Below are 15,497 nucleotides of genomic sequence, written 5' to 3'. Positions count from 1 at the left end.
CTGCTCTTCGTGGGTCCCTGGGGAGGTGCTGGCTCTGTGCTGGGGACATGACTCCCTCCACCACTCCTCTCCGTGGCCTTGCCACCCGCCCTCCAGCAGCACATCCTACCATCCAGTGCCCTTCACTGGGCACACTTTTTTATGGTTCTATAAAATCTATATTTCCCCCCCTCATTGGCTCCAGGTGATCAAGGTGATGTTATTTGGTGCCAACAGCTTATAGATACATAGTCCCCCTTATGCACAGTCTCACTTCCCAAGCTTCAGTTCCCCGTGGTGAGCTATGGTCTAAAAACATCAGATGGAAAATTCTAGTAATAAACAGTTCCAATTAAATAACTTCTATTAAAGTATTTCTATCATTTCATTATTTTTAGTTATTATTATTGCTGTTACTGGGCCTAACATATAAATGAAGCTTTCTCATAGGTGTGTACGTAGGAGAACAAGCAGTATACCCAGGATTAGCACTGCGTGTGGTTCAGGCACCGGCTGGGGGTCTTGGAAGGCAGCCCCTTGGATAAAGGGGGACAACTGTACAAAGACTAAGGCTGGAAGCCCCTCCGAGGTCCTGGTTACTAGGCTCTTATCCCAATGAAAACCCCCTTTTAGACAATTTCTGCTTAGATCAGCATCAGAATTAAAACACACAATTAATGCATTTTTGTCAAGAACTCATGTTTGCCAGTTTGCACAGCAATGCAATCTCATTTAATCTCGTGGCCAAACTCAGAATTTGTACGGAAAAGGAAGGCATCGCTCTGAGAAGCTAGGAGAAGTAAAGATAAACAAGTGGCCCAGATTCAGAAGGTTCCCTTTTTCCGAAAGCTCACACATGGAGGCCCTGATGGGAGCTTTAAATATTTAGATGCAGCCACATCTGGTTTTGAAAAAACTTAGTGTCAGCTCTGCATAGGGGTCAATGGATTCAGAAAAACAGAATGTCTGCTCAAACCACCTTGGTCAGCTTTTTAAAGACAATCCCAAAGTCCACCCAAATTCCCAAATTGAATATTCACATTGTGGAAATGCTTTCAATCAATTCTCTCCCCCAAACAGATTTTCAAGCCCCCTCTTCCCGAGTTTGCAATGCCACTGCCCTGGCTGGGCACCGCGGCTCTCAGACAGCTAGACCTCAGTCCCTACTGCTTGTGGCTGCCCTGTCCCCCTCCGTACCCTGCGTCAACCTCATCACCACCCAGGGCTCTGTCTGCCCTTGAGCCTCCTTCCACACACCTCTGGCCTCCGCCTAATTTTTTTCCGCTATCACTACAGGTACTTCAGGGTGTCACTTCCCACCCAGGTCCTAGGGAAGGTCCCTTGAACTCTTCTCTGGCTCTGCTGGCTTAGGCAGGTCCTCGGGCTTCCAGAAGGCCTGGGGACGAGGGAGGTTGCTGATCTTCCAGGGTGCAGAGCTGTCCCCCAGCCCCATGGCCCTCTGAAGCTCCGCCCTGAGGAGCTGAGCAGGCTCCCTGGCCAGGCATCTGGGTGCCCTGACCTTCATGCCCCTCTGTGGTCCCAGGCACCTGCACAGCCTTCCCTCTGGCATCTCAATATCTCCACCTGCTGATCACTGAGGCTTACCTGCAGCCAGAGGGCTGCGGAGAATGTTCTCTCAGAACTGCTGTGCGGGCCCTTCCTGCTGCAAAGGGAACCTGAGTCCTCCAGCTCAAGGTCCTGCCTCATTTATTGCCATCACCAGACTGGTCCTGGGGCTCATTCCAGGTGCCAGTGTCCTGCTTGTCACGGGAGAACTTTGGCACTCCCCAGTGGTGGAGTGTTTAGACTGGAAGACAAGTGTGTGTGCGTGTGTGTGTGTGTGTGTGTGTGTGTGTGTTGTGTGTATGTGTCTGTTGTGCGGTGTGTGTGTCTTGTGTGGTATGTGGTGTGTATGTGTGTGTTGTGTGGTGTGTATGTGTGGGTTGTGTGGTGTGGTGTGTGTGGTGCATGTGTGTGTTGCATTACTTTGTCCTCTGGGACAGGATTTCTCTTCTTTGTTACTCTTCATTCCTTCTCCCTCCCCTACTTCATATTAAGAAAGAAGCTATGTTTTAATGGCTTCAAATCCACTGATTTTAAAAACTCAAAACCAAATTAAATGGTGGGTCACAAGTAAAAAGCGTCCTGTTCAGCCCCTTGCCTCCAGCACCCCTTCCAGTTTCCAGTAGGTGTTCTCCTAGAAGCAGCAGAGGGTCAAGGTTCTTTCACCCTGTTTTAGTTTGCTCTGTGGTTGCAGCAGTTGGGTTTTTAAAATTTATTTATTTGTTCTAATCAGTTATACATGACAGTGCTATTCGATTCATTGTACACAAACGGAGCACAATTTTTGACTTCTGGTTGTATCCAAAGTAAGGTCACAACATTCATACACATGTGCAATCATACATGTACCTAGGGTGATAAATATCTGTCTCATTCCACCATCTTTCCTACCCCTTATCCCCTTCCCACCTCCCCTTTGTCCCATTCATCCCATGCCCCCCCACCCCATTATGGATGAGCATCCATTTATCAGAGAAATCATGTGGCCTTTGGTTTTTGGGGACTGGTTTACTTTGCTTAGCATAATATTCTCTAACTCCATTCATTTACCTGCAATGCCATAATTTTATTCTCTTTTATTGCTAAGTAATATTCCATTGAATATTACTTAGCAATAAACACCACAGTTTCTTTATTTATTGAAGGGCATTATAGGTTGGTTCCAGTTTAGTGAACATTGATGTGGCTGTGTCACTGTAGTATGCTGTTTTTAAGTCCTTTGGGTATAGACCAAGGAGGGGGACAGCTGGGTTACACGGTGGAGCAGCTGTTTTTGAGAGCTTCTGTTTTTCCTGGAGTCCTGGTGGGCTTTTCTTTCTTTTATTTCAAGAAGAGACATGCATTTTTTCCATCACCCCACCACCATCTTCCTGTTTCCTAATCATGCTGAGTGCTGAATGGAAACCACTTCCTCCTCAGGCCATGCTCCTGACCTCTGAGCCTTCCGGGTCTAATTTGGACTCACGGTTTTCTGCTGCCCTGTGCCCACCATCCAGGTGTTTCTTTATGCAGACTCTTCTTGGGTCAGCTCCAGAAAGTATCTTGTCTCTTAAATTCTTCATTCCTTCTGCACATGGATGTCCAATTTTCCCAGCACCATTTATCAAAGAGACTGTCCCTTCTCCAGGGTCTGGTTTGGCCACCTTTGCTGAGGATCAGTTGGCTGAAGACGTGGGGGTTATTTTGGTATCTCTATGCTGTTCCAGGGCCTGTGTGTCATTTTTATCCTATTCCAATGCTGCTTTAGCTGCTGTGCTCTGTGGATGTACTGACCTCATCAGGTGCTGTGAGGCCTTCACCTTTGTGCTTTTGTTCACGATGGCTTGGGTTGGGCTTCCATATGAATTGAAGCATTGTTTTTTTTTCTAGTTCTGTGAAAAACTTTATTGATATTTTGATGCAGATTTCACTGAGTCTGTGAATTTTTTTGAATAGCATGGACATTTTAACAATATTAATTTTGCTAATCCATGAATGTGGGAAGATTTTTCTTTTCTGTGTGTTTCTTCTTCATTTTCTTTCATCAGTGTTTTGGAATTTTCATATTGTGAATGAAATTGCTTTCAAGATTTCTTTCTCAGCAATCTCGTTATTAGTGTATCAAATGCTACTTATTCAGCTTTGCTGAATTTATTTATTAATTCTAATAATCTTCTGGTCAGCCTTTAGTTTTTTTTTTTCTATGTATAGAATCATATCATCTACAGAGATAATTTGACCCCCATCTCTCACTCTGTATAAAAATCAACTCAAAATGGATCAAAAACCTAACTGCAAGTCCTAAAACTACTATATGAAAACATAGGGGAAAGACTTCAAGACATTGGTATAGGCAATGATATTTTTTTAATGTAACCATAAAAGCAGAGGAATCAAAAAGAAAAATAGAGAAATGGGATTACGTCAAATTAGATACCTTCTGTACAGCGAAAGTAACTGCCTACAAAGTGTAGAAACAACCTATAGAGCCAGAGAAAATAATTTCTATTCATCAGAACAAGGAATAATAGTCATGATTAAAAATGGACAAAACATCTGAATAAACACTTGTCAAAGAAAGAAATAAAAATGGCCAGCAAATACATGAAAAATGTTCAATGTCATGAGCCTCCAGGAATGCAAATCAAAACTGCCGTGAGATACCATCTCACCCAGCTAGAATGGCTGCTATCAAAAAAAATTTAAAAATATATGGATATGGAGAAAAAAGAACGCTCTCACACTGTTGGTGAGGATGTAAATGAGATCACCCACTACAGAGAACAGCATGAAGGTTCTTTAAAAGTTTAAGAATGTATCTACCATATGATCCAATGTCCCTCTTCTGGGTACATATCCAAAGGACATGAAATCAGCATACCAAAAACATAACTGTACACCCATACTTATGGCTGCACTGTTCATAACTAAAATATGGAATCAGTCTATGTGCCCATCAATGGATAAATGGATTGTGTATGCGAGCGTGCAGGCGCACACACACACACACACACACAGGAATAATTTTCATCATTAAAGAAGATGAAAACTATCATTTGTAACAAAATGGATGGGACTAAAGAGCATTTTATTCAGTGAAATAAGCCAGACACAGAAAGGTAAAGGTACGTATTCTGTCTCATACATAGAAGCTAAAAAAAAAAAAAAAAAGATGATAGGAATGTAGAAAAGTGATCACTAGAGGTTGGGAAGGTGGGTGGATAAAGGGAAGCTGGATTTAATCAGTGCATGCTGTATGCATATATTGAAATATCCTACTGAAGTCCATTAATATGTACAATTACATATGTTAATGAAACTACAACAATTTCAAATAAATATATAAATTCTTGTTTCCTTTTCTGCTTTTCTGCAATTCATTCACAAGTAATATTTTTTCAGCAAATTCATGGCAGGTAAACTTCTTGAGCATTTGAAAGTCTGTCTTTATTTTGCCTCATATTTCATTGGTAATTCAACCAGCTATGAAATTTTGCATTTGATATAACTTCCCTCAGGACTCTAAATGTTACTCCAGACCCTTGCCTCCAAAGTGTGGTCCATAGGCCAGCAGTCATGGGGCATCACTGAGGTGCTTGTTGGCAACACACAGTTCCCCACCCCAAAATCTGAACTTGAACAAGATCCCCAGGGTACATTAGAGCTGAGAAGGGCTGATGCATCCTTGGTACTGCTGCTGGGAGGCCTGAGGTCAATCTGACTCTCCCTTTTAAGTAAGTGATCTAACATGACTTGGCCTGAGGCTTGGGGCCCTTCTTTGTCCTTACTAGATGTTGTAAAATTCTCCAGGCTCTTTGATCTTTTCCAGTGGGTTCCACCATGCCTGAGGCTTGTGCCTGTCTTCAGATCTGGGACACTCTTTATTTAGATCTCTGGTTTTGCCTGCCTGGCTATATTCTTGGCTTCCTCTCTCGTGAATGTCACAGATCCCCTGGACCCATCATTCACATCTCTTGCCCTTTCACTCCTTTTCCCTTGTTCTTCCTGGTCTTCAAATCGGGAACTTTTCTCAAATTGGTCCTTTAACCCTCAGATTAGATTTTGTTTTTGTCTGTGTCTGTTTTGCAATTGTGTGCTTCTAATTTGCAAGGCATTTTAGGATTCTCTGAATGCCCTTTTTCATAGCAGGCTGTTCTTGTTCAATAGCATCACACATCTCTACAGGCAGTGATTCGTGCAGCTGCTTTTCTTCCTCTAGTTCCAGTTGTTCTCTTTGTCCATTTGGCACTTTTTTTTTCATGCTGTTGATGATTCGTCATGTCTGATGAATTTATTAGATGATATGGAATTATGTTTATTTTTTAAGTGTGATGATGTTTTATAAGAAAAGGCCCTTAATTTTAGAACACAAATGTTAAAATTGTTAGGGATGAAGTGTCTTGATGTCTACAATATACTTCTAAATGGCTTTGTGTGTGCATGCACATGCACATACCCACACACCCACACCCACACTCACACTTACACTCGTGCATAGATGGTAAGAAAGTAGAAATTTTAATATGACAACACTGTTGACCTATGATGAAAACAGGTGGGCCCAGATTTTGATTGTACTAGCCTCCCAACTTTTTGTTACATTGTTATACTAGTCTCCCAACTTTCTCTTGAGTTTTTTCATTGTAAACATTGCAAATAAGGAAAAAAAATGTATCTGATGATGATTGATTGTTCATTCTCTGAATATCTTTAGGAAAATACCGTCAGGGTTTTAAGATTCCTATATAATCTGCTTTTTTTTTTTTAAATAGAAAATCTGATAACAATTTGGTCTTTTTCCCCCCTCCCCTTCAGTTTAAGTTTAAATGAAACTACAAAAGATCAATGGCTAACACTCCACTACTACTTGATAGCTTCTGTGGGCCTGCTGCAATAGCACAGCTCAGGCCAGCAAGGAAGGCTGGCCTCCTCAGCCCCTGCATCAAGGCCTGTCCTAACACTACATCTTGGCTGAATCTAAGATCTGGAGTTTTAAACATGGAAAAAGTACAAGAGGTTTTGTTCTCATGGCTGCCTGTTATATCTGGCACTAGAATGACCCAGCGCTCACTTGCTTGGAGAAATACTCTTTGCTTTCAGGACATCAGGATTAGTAGCACCTCTGCCAAGCTTCCAGCCAGGAAGCACACATACTTGATATCAGCAGCTCTGAGACACAAGTCTACAACACAAGCACTCTGACCAGGCAGCAAGAAGGTGCCCCTGCTTGATCATTAAGTAAGTTAACAGTAGGTCATTTGCATTTTTGCTTATGTGCACTGCAGGGTGATGAACAATATGTGCAAAGCCTCTGAGTAACATTCTTTAGGAGATCTGCCAGAAAGGATTAGGAGAGGACCTGTCTTGATGTATCTCTAATGAAGCAAAATAAATTTATAATGGGATTTCATGGGTGTAGGTCATAATTGGATTTGGTGGAGGATGTAATTAAATTTCACCAAAGGCTTACAGCCTCTGCCCTGGGAAATAATGGAAGGGTCAGAAAACCTTCTATTTGGCTTAAAAGAAAGCCTGCAGGAAATGTAAAACACATCTTCCCCGTCTTGGACCAGCAACCCCAACATCGCAAGGAACTCTAGGACTGCAAGAGTTTCACTTCAGGGTACGATGTGCAAGCCCTGTAGGTAATACCAGAATACTGTGAAACTCACTCACTATTTTCTGCCTTTAGTCTTCTCAATTTCCCCTCTTGACTTCAGCTAGGAGAGCCAAAGCACAATCCAGGACAGAGAACGGCAGCCTCTCTAGGGTGAGTGGATCCCAATATATAAGAATAAGGGCAGCTGAATGTTGCAGGCTGTGTAATGGTACAGCCCTGCCATGGTACTGGCATTGATTCTGGATGCCAAGTGGCTTGAAAACTTTGGGAGCACAGCAGGGCATACAGTGTGTGTCCAGTGATGACAAGCAACAGGCTGATTCCCCACCCCCATCTCTAAGTGAATGCACCTAGGGATCTTGGTCTCGAGGTACCTAAGCCCTCCCTGGGCTTGAGTGTTCTGCCCACAGCAGGTGTCAGGAGCTGTGGCCAGATGCACTTCCTGTAGTCAGGTGCTTGGATGTGGCAAACTGCAGACCTGCTATTGGGCAGTTCCTGGGTCCAACATCTCTTCAGATAAAGGCCAAGAGAAATAACTTTACCTCCAGCTACATCCCCCTGAATTCATCAATCAATTGTATTCCATGCTTTCGACTCTCTAGAAATTAATCAATTAATTACTCTCTACAAAAGTAAGGCAGGAAGAACATATTTGCTAATGACATGTCCAACAGAGGACTTGGGTCTAGCATATATAAAGAACTCTCAAAATTCGACAGTAGAAAGATCGTAGAGTCTTTCACAGGACAAAAGTTTAAGTTTTGATGAAGTTCAGTTTATCAATTTTTCTAGTTATGAACTATATTTCCAATGTCAGGTTTTAAAAAAAAGCTTTTTTTTTAGCTCCTGGTCTCAAGAATTATTTTCTACATTATTTTAAAAAGTTCTATAATTTCACAAGTTACATTTAAGTCAATAATCCATTTTGAGTTAATTTTTAATAATGTGCGAGACTTAGATTGAGGTTCATTTTATTGTCTCAGGGTATCCAATTAATTCAGTATTACTTGTTGAAAATACTGTCTTTCTTCTACTGAATTGCTTCTCATTTAAAAAAAATCAATAAGTCCCATTTTTATGGGCCCATTTCTGGGGGCCCAGAAATTTCTCTTCCATTTATCTGTGTGTTTATCTCTTCACCATATACCATATGGATTGCTATAATTATCTAATAAGTCTCAATGTTTGATAGAGTAATTCATCTTACTTGATTCTTATTTTTCAGAATTTTATTTTAGCTATTTTAGGTCTTGTGTTTTTCCATGTAAATTTTAGAATAAACTTGTCCACAATAATCTTATTTTGTAATTTTGTCAGAAATTACATTAAATCTATAGATATGAAGAGTACTGACATCTTTCCCATGCAGAGTTTTCTAATCCATGAACATAGTATGTCTTTCCATCTATTTAGGTCTTCTTTGACATCATTTAGCAGGTGTTGTGATTTTCAGCATATAAATCTTATACTTGTTGTGTTAGATTTATACTTAGGCATTTCATTTTCTTTGGAACAATTGTAAATGGTATTGAATTTTAAATTTCATTTTCCATATGTTCATGTTTAGTGTATAGAAAAGCAATTGATCTTTGTATATCAATCTTTATTCTGAATCTTGCTGAACTCAGTAAGTTCTGGTACTCTTTTTGAACATTCTTTGGGATTTTCCATGTAGACAACTGTGTAGTTGGCAAATAGGGATTTTTAAAAATTTTTCTTCCTTTCTAATTTCATATTTTATTTTTCCCGCCTTACTGCAACTAAGACTTCCAGCACTATGTTGAATGACAATGGTAATAGTCAACTTTTGAGCCTTTTTCCTGACTTTGTTAGTAAATTATTCAGTGTTCTACTACTAACCATGATATTAGTTATAAGTTTTATACATAATTTTATTAGATTGAGGAAATTCCCTTGCTTCCTAGTTTACTAAGAGTTTTTAATCATGAAAGATTGTTGGGTTTTGTCAAAAATTTTTTCTGTATAGAGCTATCATATAATTTTTTCTTTTTTAATCTATTGATAGAATAAATTGCATTTATTGAGGCAACTTTGCATATCAGAAATAAATTTTCCCAGGTTATAGTGTATATATTTCATTTTATACACTGCCAGATTCAACTTGCTAATGTGTTGTTGAGGATTTCTGTATCTAAGTTTATGAGAGATATTGGTATATAGTTTTGCCTTTTTCGTACTGTCTTTGTCTAGTTTTAGGATCAAGGGCAATTCCAGCCCCTAAAATGACCTCAGAAGTGTTATTTCCTATTTTCTGGAGGAGATTGTTTAAAATATCTTAAATGTTGGCTAGAATTCTCCAACTAAACCTAGGTCTGAGGATTTCTTCAGGAGCTTTTCTGTTATTATTAAAATTGAATTACTTTAATATTACAGACCTGTTCAGGTTGCTGATTTCAACATTGTTAAGTTTGAGTGGTTGGTGGCTTTTGAGGAATCTCAGTCCATTTCTTCTAAGTTATCCAATTTACAAGTGTTACTGTCTAATATTCTCTCATTATTCTTTTAATGACTATATGAGCTCTAACAATATATACTATTACACTTCTGACATTGGTGATTTGAAACTTTTTATTTTTACCATTCTTTTTAGAGTGCTATCAACTCTATTGATTTTTTTCCTCTGAAAGAACCTGTTTTGTTTCATACATTTCCCCTACTAGTCCCCTGCTTTCAATTTCATGAATCTATGCTCCCATATATATTATACCCTTTCATGTTCTTAGTTTGTACTTATTTTGTTCTTTATTCACTATTTTCTTGAAGTAGAAACTCAGATGACTGGCTTGAGACCTTTCCTATTCTCTAAAGTAAGCCTTTGGTGCTATGAACTTCCCTCTCAACATAGCTTTATCTGTATCCCACATATTTTGATATGTTGTGTCATAATTTTTACTCACTTATATGTATTTTTACACTTCCTTTGAGACTTTTTTTTTGACCTCAGGATTTTTAAAAATGTTTTTCTTCATTTCTATGTATTTGGAAACATTTATCTTTTGGTTATTAATTTTAGTTTCATTCTATTATGGTCAGAAAATATATTCTACATCATTTTTTAAATTTTTTAAGGTTTATTTCATAGCTCAGGATAGTTTATCTTGGTGAATATTACTTGAGTGCTTGCAAAACACCCATTCTGCTCTTGTTAGGTGAACTGTTCTGTCCATGTTAATTAAATCCTGTTGCTCAAATGTGTTCAGTTTATCCACCTCTTTTCTGATTTTCTATCTGGTAGTTCTGTCAGCTGCTGAGAGTGATATGTTGAAGTCTCCAATCATTGGTTACATTCTCTTTTCCCCTCGGAAATTTTATTTCCACTTAGGGTTCTTTACACTCTCACTTTTAAAATATGATTTTCAGAAGTATTTTCTCTATATACATTGAACAATATATCAAAAGGTGTTATAATTATTGTCTCAAACATCAAATATAATTTATAAACCTAATTACAAGAAGGGACAGTATATTATATTTACCCCTATCCATTTCACTGCTCTTCTATTCTTTTGGAAGTTCTAAGCCTTCTTCCATTATCATTTCCTTTTTTCTCTAGAGAACTTTCTTTGACTACTATATGTGTGTGTGTGTGTGTGTGTGTGTGTGTGTGTGTGTGTGTGCACATGCATATGTGGTGCTGGAACTCAGGGTCTCTCTTGTGCTAGGTAATCATTCTACCACAGAGCTACATGCTTATCTCCATTAGCTACATTTTTAAGAGCATATTTGCCAGCAACAAATTCTCTTTGCATTCCTTAATATGACAATGTCTTTATCTCTCCTTCAATCTGGAAATATATTTTCCTCATATAGAATTTTTCACTGATGGTTCTTTTTCTTTTTTTTTTCTTTTTTTCTTTTTTTTTTTTTTGCAGAAATTGAAAATGTTGTGCCACTTTCTTCTGGCCTCCATGGTTTCATATGAGAAATCTGCTGCCACTTGAATTGATTTCCCCTATAATGCATCATTTCTTTTTATCTACTTTTGAATAGAAACTCAAACTTTGGTTTTGAGTTTAAATGAGTCTTGGAGTGAATTTCTTAGGTTTGATCTTTTTGGGGTCCATTTATTGCTTGGTTCTGCAGTTGTATATATTACAACAAATTTGGGATGTTTTAGGGCTTTATTTCCTTGAGTTCTTGTTCATCCTTGGTCCTTCTTTCCTCTCTGAGATTGATACTACAAACACTAGTTCTCTTTTTTATTGGTGCATTATTCTTATCGATAACAGTGTGATTCATACATGCACATAACTCAATCGATCTTCTTCCCCAGTGCCTTCCCTTTCCCATCTCTCTTTCCTCCTCCAGATCTGCTTCCTAAACTCTACTGATTTCTCTTCTATTATTTTAGGTAGTGCATATTTATATGTGAATCCATTATAGTATGCTTATACACAGATATAGCATCATTTGGAAGTTTCATTCCCCAATACTCCTCCATCCTCCTTCTTTTTAAAAAAAAAAACTTTATTTTTATTTGTTTATCTTTATGTCGTGCTAAGGATCGAACCCAGGGCCTTTTGCTCTACCACTGAGCTAATCCAGCCCCTCCTCCCTCCTTCTTGATCCTCTTCCTTTACTTTATTGATTTCTCTTCTATTTTCATGAGATTCCCGTTTTAAAATTCTCTCTCTTTCTCTCTCTTTTTCTGTCTTTCTCTCCAGTTTCCACATATGAAACAAAATATTTGACTTTTGACTTTCTGAAGCTGGCTTATTTCACTTAGTTTGATGTTTTCTAGTTTCATCTATTTACCTGAAAATGACTAATTTCATTCCTCTTTATGGCTGAATAAAACTTCATTGAACATATACACTATATTTTCTTTGCCAATTTGCCTGTGGACAGGCATCAAGGCTGGTTCCATAACTTGACTATTGCATTACCATAAACCCTGATATACATGTATCATTGTAGTGTGCTGATTTTAGTTCTTTTGGATAAATACCAAGGAGTGGGAGAGCTGGTGGAATGGAATAAAATCAAAAAGCTTCTGTAACACAAAGAAAACAACTAGGAGTGTGGAAAAGAGCCTAGAGAATAGGAGAAAGTTTTGTCAGCTACTCTTCTGACAGAGGATTGATATTCAGAATATATAAAGAACGCAAAAACTTTAACAATAAACAAACAAAAACACAGAAAATCTAATCACTAATTGGGTAAGATATTTAAACAGACATTTCTGAAAAGAAGAAATACAAATGGCCAACAAGTATATGAAAAAAAATGTTTAACATCTTTAGCAATCAGGGAAATGCAAATTGAAACTATACTGAGATTTTATCTCACTCAAGTCAGAATGATGATCATAAAGAATACAAATAATAATAAATGTTGGTGAGGATATGGGGGGAAAGGTACACTTAAACGTTGCTGGTGGGACTGCAGATTGGTACAATTGCTTTGGAAAGCAGCACGGAGCTACCTCAAAAGACTGAGAATGGAACCACCAAATGCTAGTTCTTTTGCTATTGTTATACAGGTCCCTAAGACCCTGTTCATTTCTAAGTTCTCTGTTATTTGGATTGGGTAAATTCTATTGATCTTCCCTCAAGTTCATGGATTCCATTCTCTGTCTTCTCTACTCTATTTCTGGGGTCATTCTACAAACTTATTATTTCAGTTATTTTATTTTTCAATTCTATAATTTGTATTTGGCACCCCTTTCAACTATCCTATATTTCTGTTGATATTTTTCTGTTGTTTCTATTTGTTTCAGATGCATATGTTATTATCACCTGAGCACTTCTATCATAGGGACTTTAAAATTCTTGTCATATAATTCCAAGATCTGATTTTTCTCCATGTCAGTATCTGTTGGTTTTCTCATTTAAGTTGTAAATTTCCTGATTATTTGTAATTACAGGTGAGTTTTTAAAATTACATCAGGCTCTTTGCATACTGCATTATGAAATTCTATTCAATCTTGGGTTAGTAGAATGTCCATCTTTCTACTGGGTCTCTCCAACAGTGCCCTGGCAAAAGCAGAGCAGGAACTCTCCCTGTCTGCATGTAGTTGACAATTCAGCCCACACTTGGCCCTGATGATACAGGTGGGTGGGAGGGAGGAGTCAGAATGCCAGTTACTGCCATCTCCCACCACCCCATTATGCTTTGTTAAGGCTGGGTGAGGAGAGAGGCTTCTGATGAAGCCCGGAGGGGAAAGAAAATCACTTCATTCTATTGATGTCAAGTGAGATTGTGGCTCAGCTTCTCATGTGACCCCTTTGGGGCCTGGGAAGGATGAGAGGGAAGAGATGACAATATCCACCAACTCTGGTCACACTACCTTGTTTGGATTCTTATTGCTGTATTGTATGGGGTGTCAGCTCCTTGGTGGGCCAACTACCACCAGGGAGGGAGAGAATATAAACTGTCAACTACCCCCTATTATTCCTGGTTCAGTCTAAGATGTCAGGTAGAGGTTGGGACTCTGCTCTCCACTGGACCCTGCCTGATACCAGGGTGGGCAGTTGAAGCATAATGGTGACTAGTTCCACCTTATATCGCCTAAATGGTGGATGTAAAAACTTGGTTCACCAGAAAGTCCTGCTGATACTCCATGATGGGAGAGGCTGAACATTTCCTGCTGCCACCAGGAGCAAGAAGGAAGATTAGCTCCCTACTCAGACCCACCAACACCACAGGGTGGAGAAACAGGATTGCTACCACCTGGTTCTGCTGACTTTGTTGGGTCGGGGGTGAGACAGAAGATCAGCTCCCAGCTGGACCTGCTGAAATTGTTGGAAGGGTAGGATTGGGAAAGTAGTTAGGTTTTTTCTTCTATCTAACTGATGTCCAGTGGATATTGCCAAGATGATTTTCTAGTAGGCCTCCATCTTCCTGGTCCTTCAGCTAGGGGGAGCAGGCTTCCTCTTAGAGTATATTTTGTTGGCACTTGTTAAAAATCCAGGAGATATGTACCCTGACTGGGATATATGGGAGGCAACAAGGAAACCCAAATCAATTATTATCTCTCCATTCCTCAGATTCTGAAGTACCCTGGAAGCTGCCGTCTCCCTGTCCCCTTTCAGTCTCCCTGCTGGTTTGCTGTTTTACATGCAGATCTTCTAATGGTTGAGAGGGAAGATGCGAGGGATGGGGCTAGTCCATCTTGGTGGACCAGAAGTCCCCATTCTTCTTGTTTAAAAACACAAAGTTTTGATCACATTCCATGTACTATTTTATATCATTTTATGTACCATAAGTTTTTAATTTCTGTTACAAACAGTTCAATTTTAAAGGCTATAGAACTCCCCACTGAGTGGTCAGAAACATGATTTATAAAATTACTTTGCTATTGTTGAAAATTTGGATTCTAACATTATTGCTGTCATAAATAATGTACTGGTGAGAATGTACCTAAAGTCTTGCTGTATTTAGGATTATTACTTTAGGGTGGAGTCCCAGGAGTAAAATTATACCCAGCCCAATAGCAACATGCAAGGAGACCCCTTGTGCCCTCACCAACAATGGGGCTTCAATATGCTTTTGAGGATGAGTCAATATGACAGAGAAAAGAAAACAGTGTTGCAATTTTTCCTAAGATACATTTATTTCATCACTAGTGAGGTTGTTCAGGCTCCTCCTTTTGTAATTTGATATCTTACATCCTTTTCCTGTTCATCTTTGAGGGCTTCCATATTCCTTTGGAAGAGCCTTCTTAGTAGAAAAATCTGACTTAATACATATGAGTAGTTCTCTGAAACCAAAAAATATAATTCAACATTGAAGATAAGCTGAGAGCAATGATCTAATCCACTGTTCAGCTACTGCAAACATCAAGTACCTAACAGGAAAACACCTGCCAATTAAATAAAGACATCAGATGAAGATAAAACATGTGAAGCACTACAGATTGCTGGATAACTCTTGAACTTCAAAATTATGCTGTTTAAAATGAATAAACATTTCCTGAACCTTACCTGAAGCATGACAACATTGTCGCCTTCGAAAGTTACAAACACATCTGCATCACACTTCAAGTCTGAGATTCGGTTTTCCATCATGTAGCCCTATTGCAGAAGAAATAAAGAAAATAAGAAACACATTTTAAATTTGCAATCCCATAATTATACAGGATTAACACTTTCTTTGAAATTAAAAATGCAGAAAATTAATTTTTCTATATTTTTATTGGTGCATTATAGTTTTACATAACAGTGGGATTCATTGTCACACATTTGCACACGCACACAATATAACAACGTGATTTGACTAACATTATCCCCAGCATTTCCTCCCTCTCTCCCTTCCCTCCTGCCTCCCCCTTGTCCCCTTCCTCCACTCTACTGATCTCCTTTGGGGGGAAAAATGCAGAAAGTTGAAAGTAATA

At 38.9% G+C, this 15,497-nt stretch overlaps 1 protein-coding gene across 1 annotated transcript in view; it reads right to left on the bottom strand.

The window, feature by feature from the left end:
• Positions 1 to 15,172, bottom strand: part of LOC144372322 (acyl-coenzyme A oxidase-like protein) — a 34,945-nt gene extending 19,773 nt beyond the window's left edge. The window contains exon 1 of the mRNA XM_078035707.1: positions 15,088 to 15,172. Coding sequence (XP_077891833.1) covers positions 15,088 to 15,171 — 84 coding nt within the window. The 5' untranslated portion in view covers position 15,172. The remainder of the gene's footprint in view (positions 1 to 15,087) is intronic.
• Between the last annotated feature and the right edge of the window lie 325 nt (positions 15,173 to 15,497).

The sequence above is a fragment of the Ictidomys tridecemlineatus genome, assembly GCF_052094955.1.
Source record: "Ictidomys tridecemlineatus isolate mIctTri1 chromosome 12 unlocalized genomic scaffold, mIctTri1.hap1 SUPER_12_unloc_4, whole genome shotgun sequence".
NCBI lineage: Eukaryota > Metazoa > Chordata > Mammalia > Rodentia > Sciuridae > Ictidomys > Ictidomys tridecemlineatus.
The sequence above is the reverse complement of the archived record's forward strand: the minus strand, read 5'-3'. Positions and strand labels throughout refer to the sequence as shown.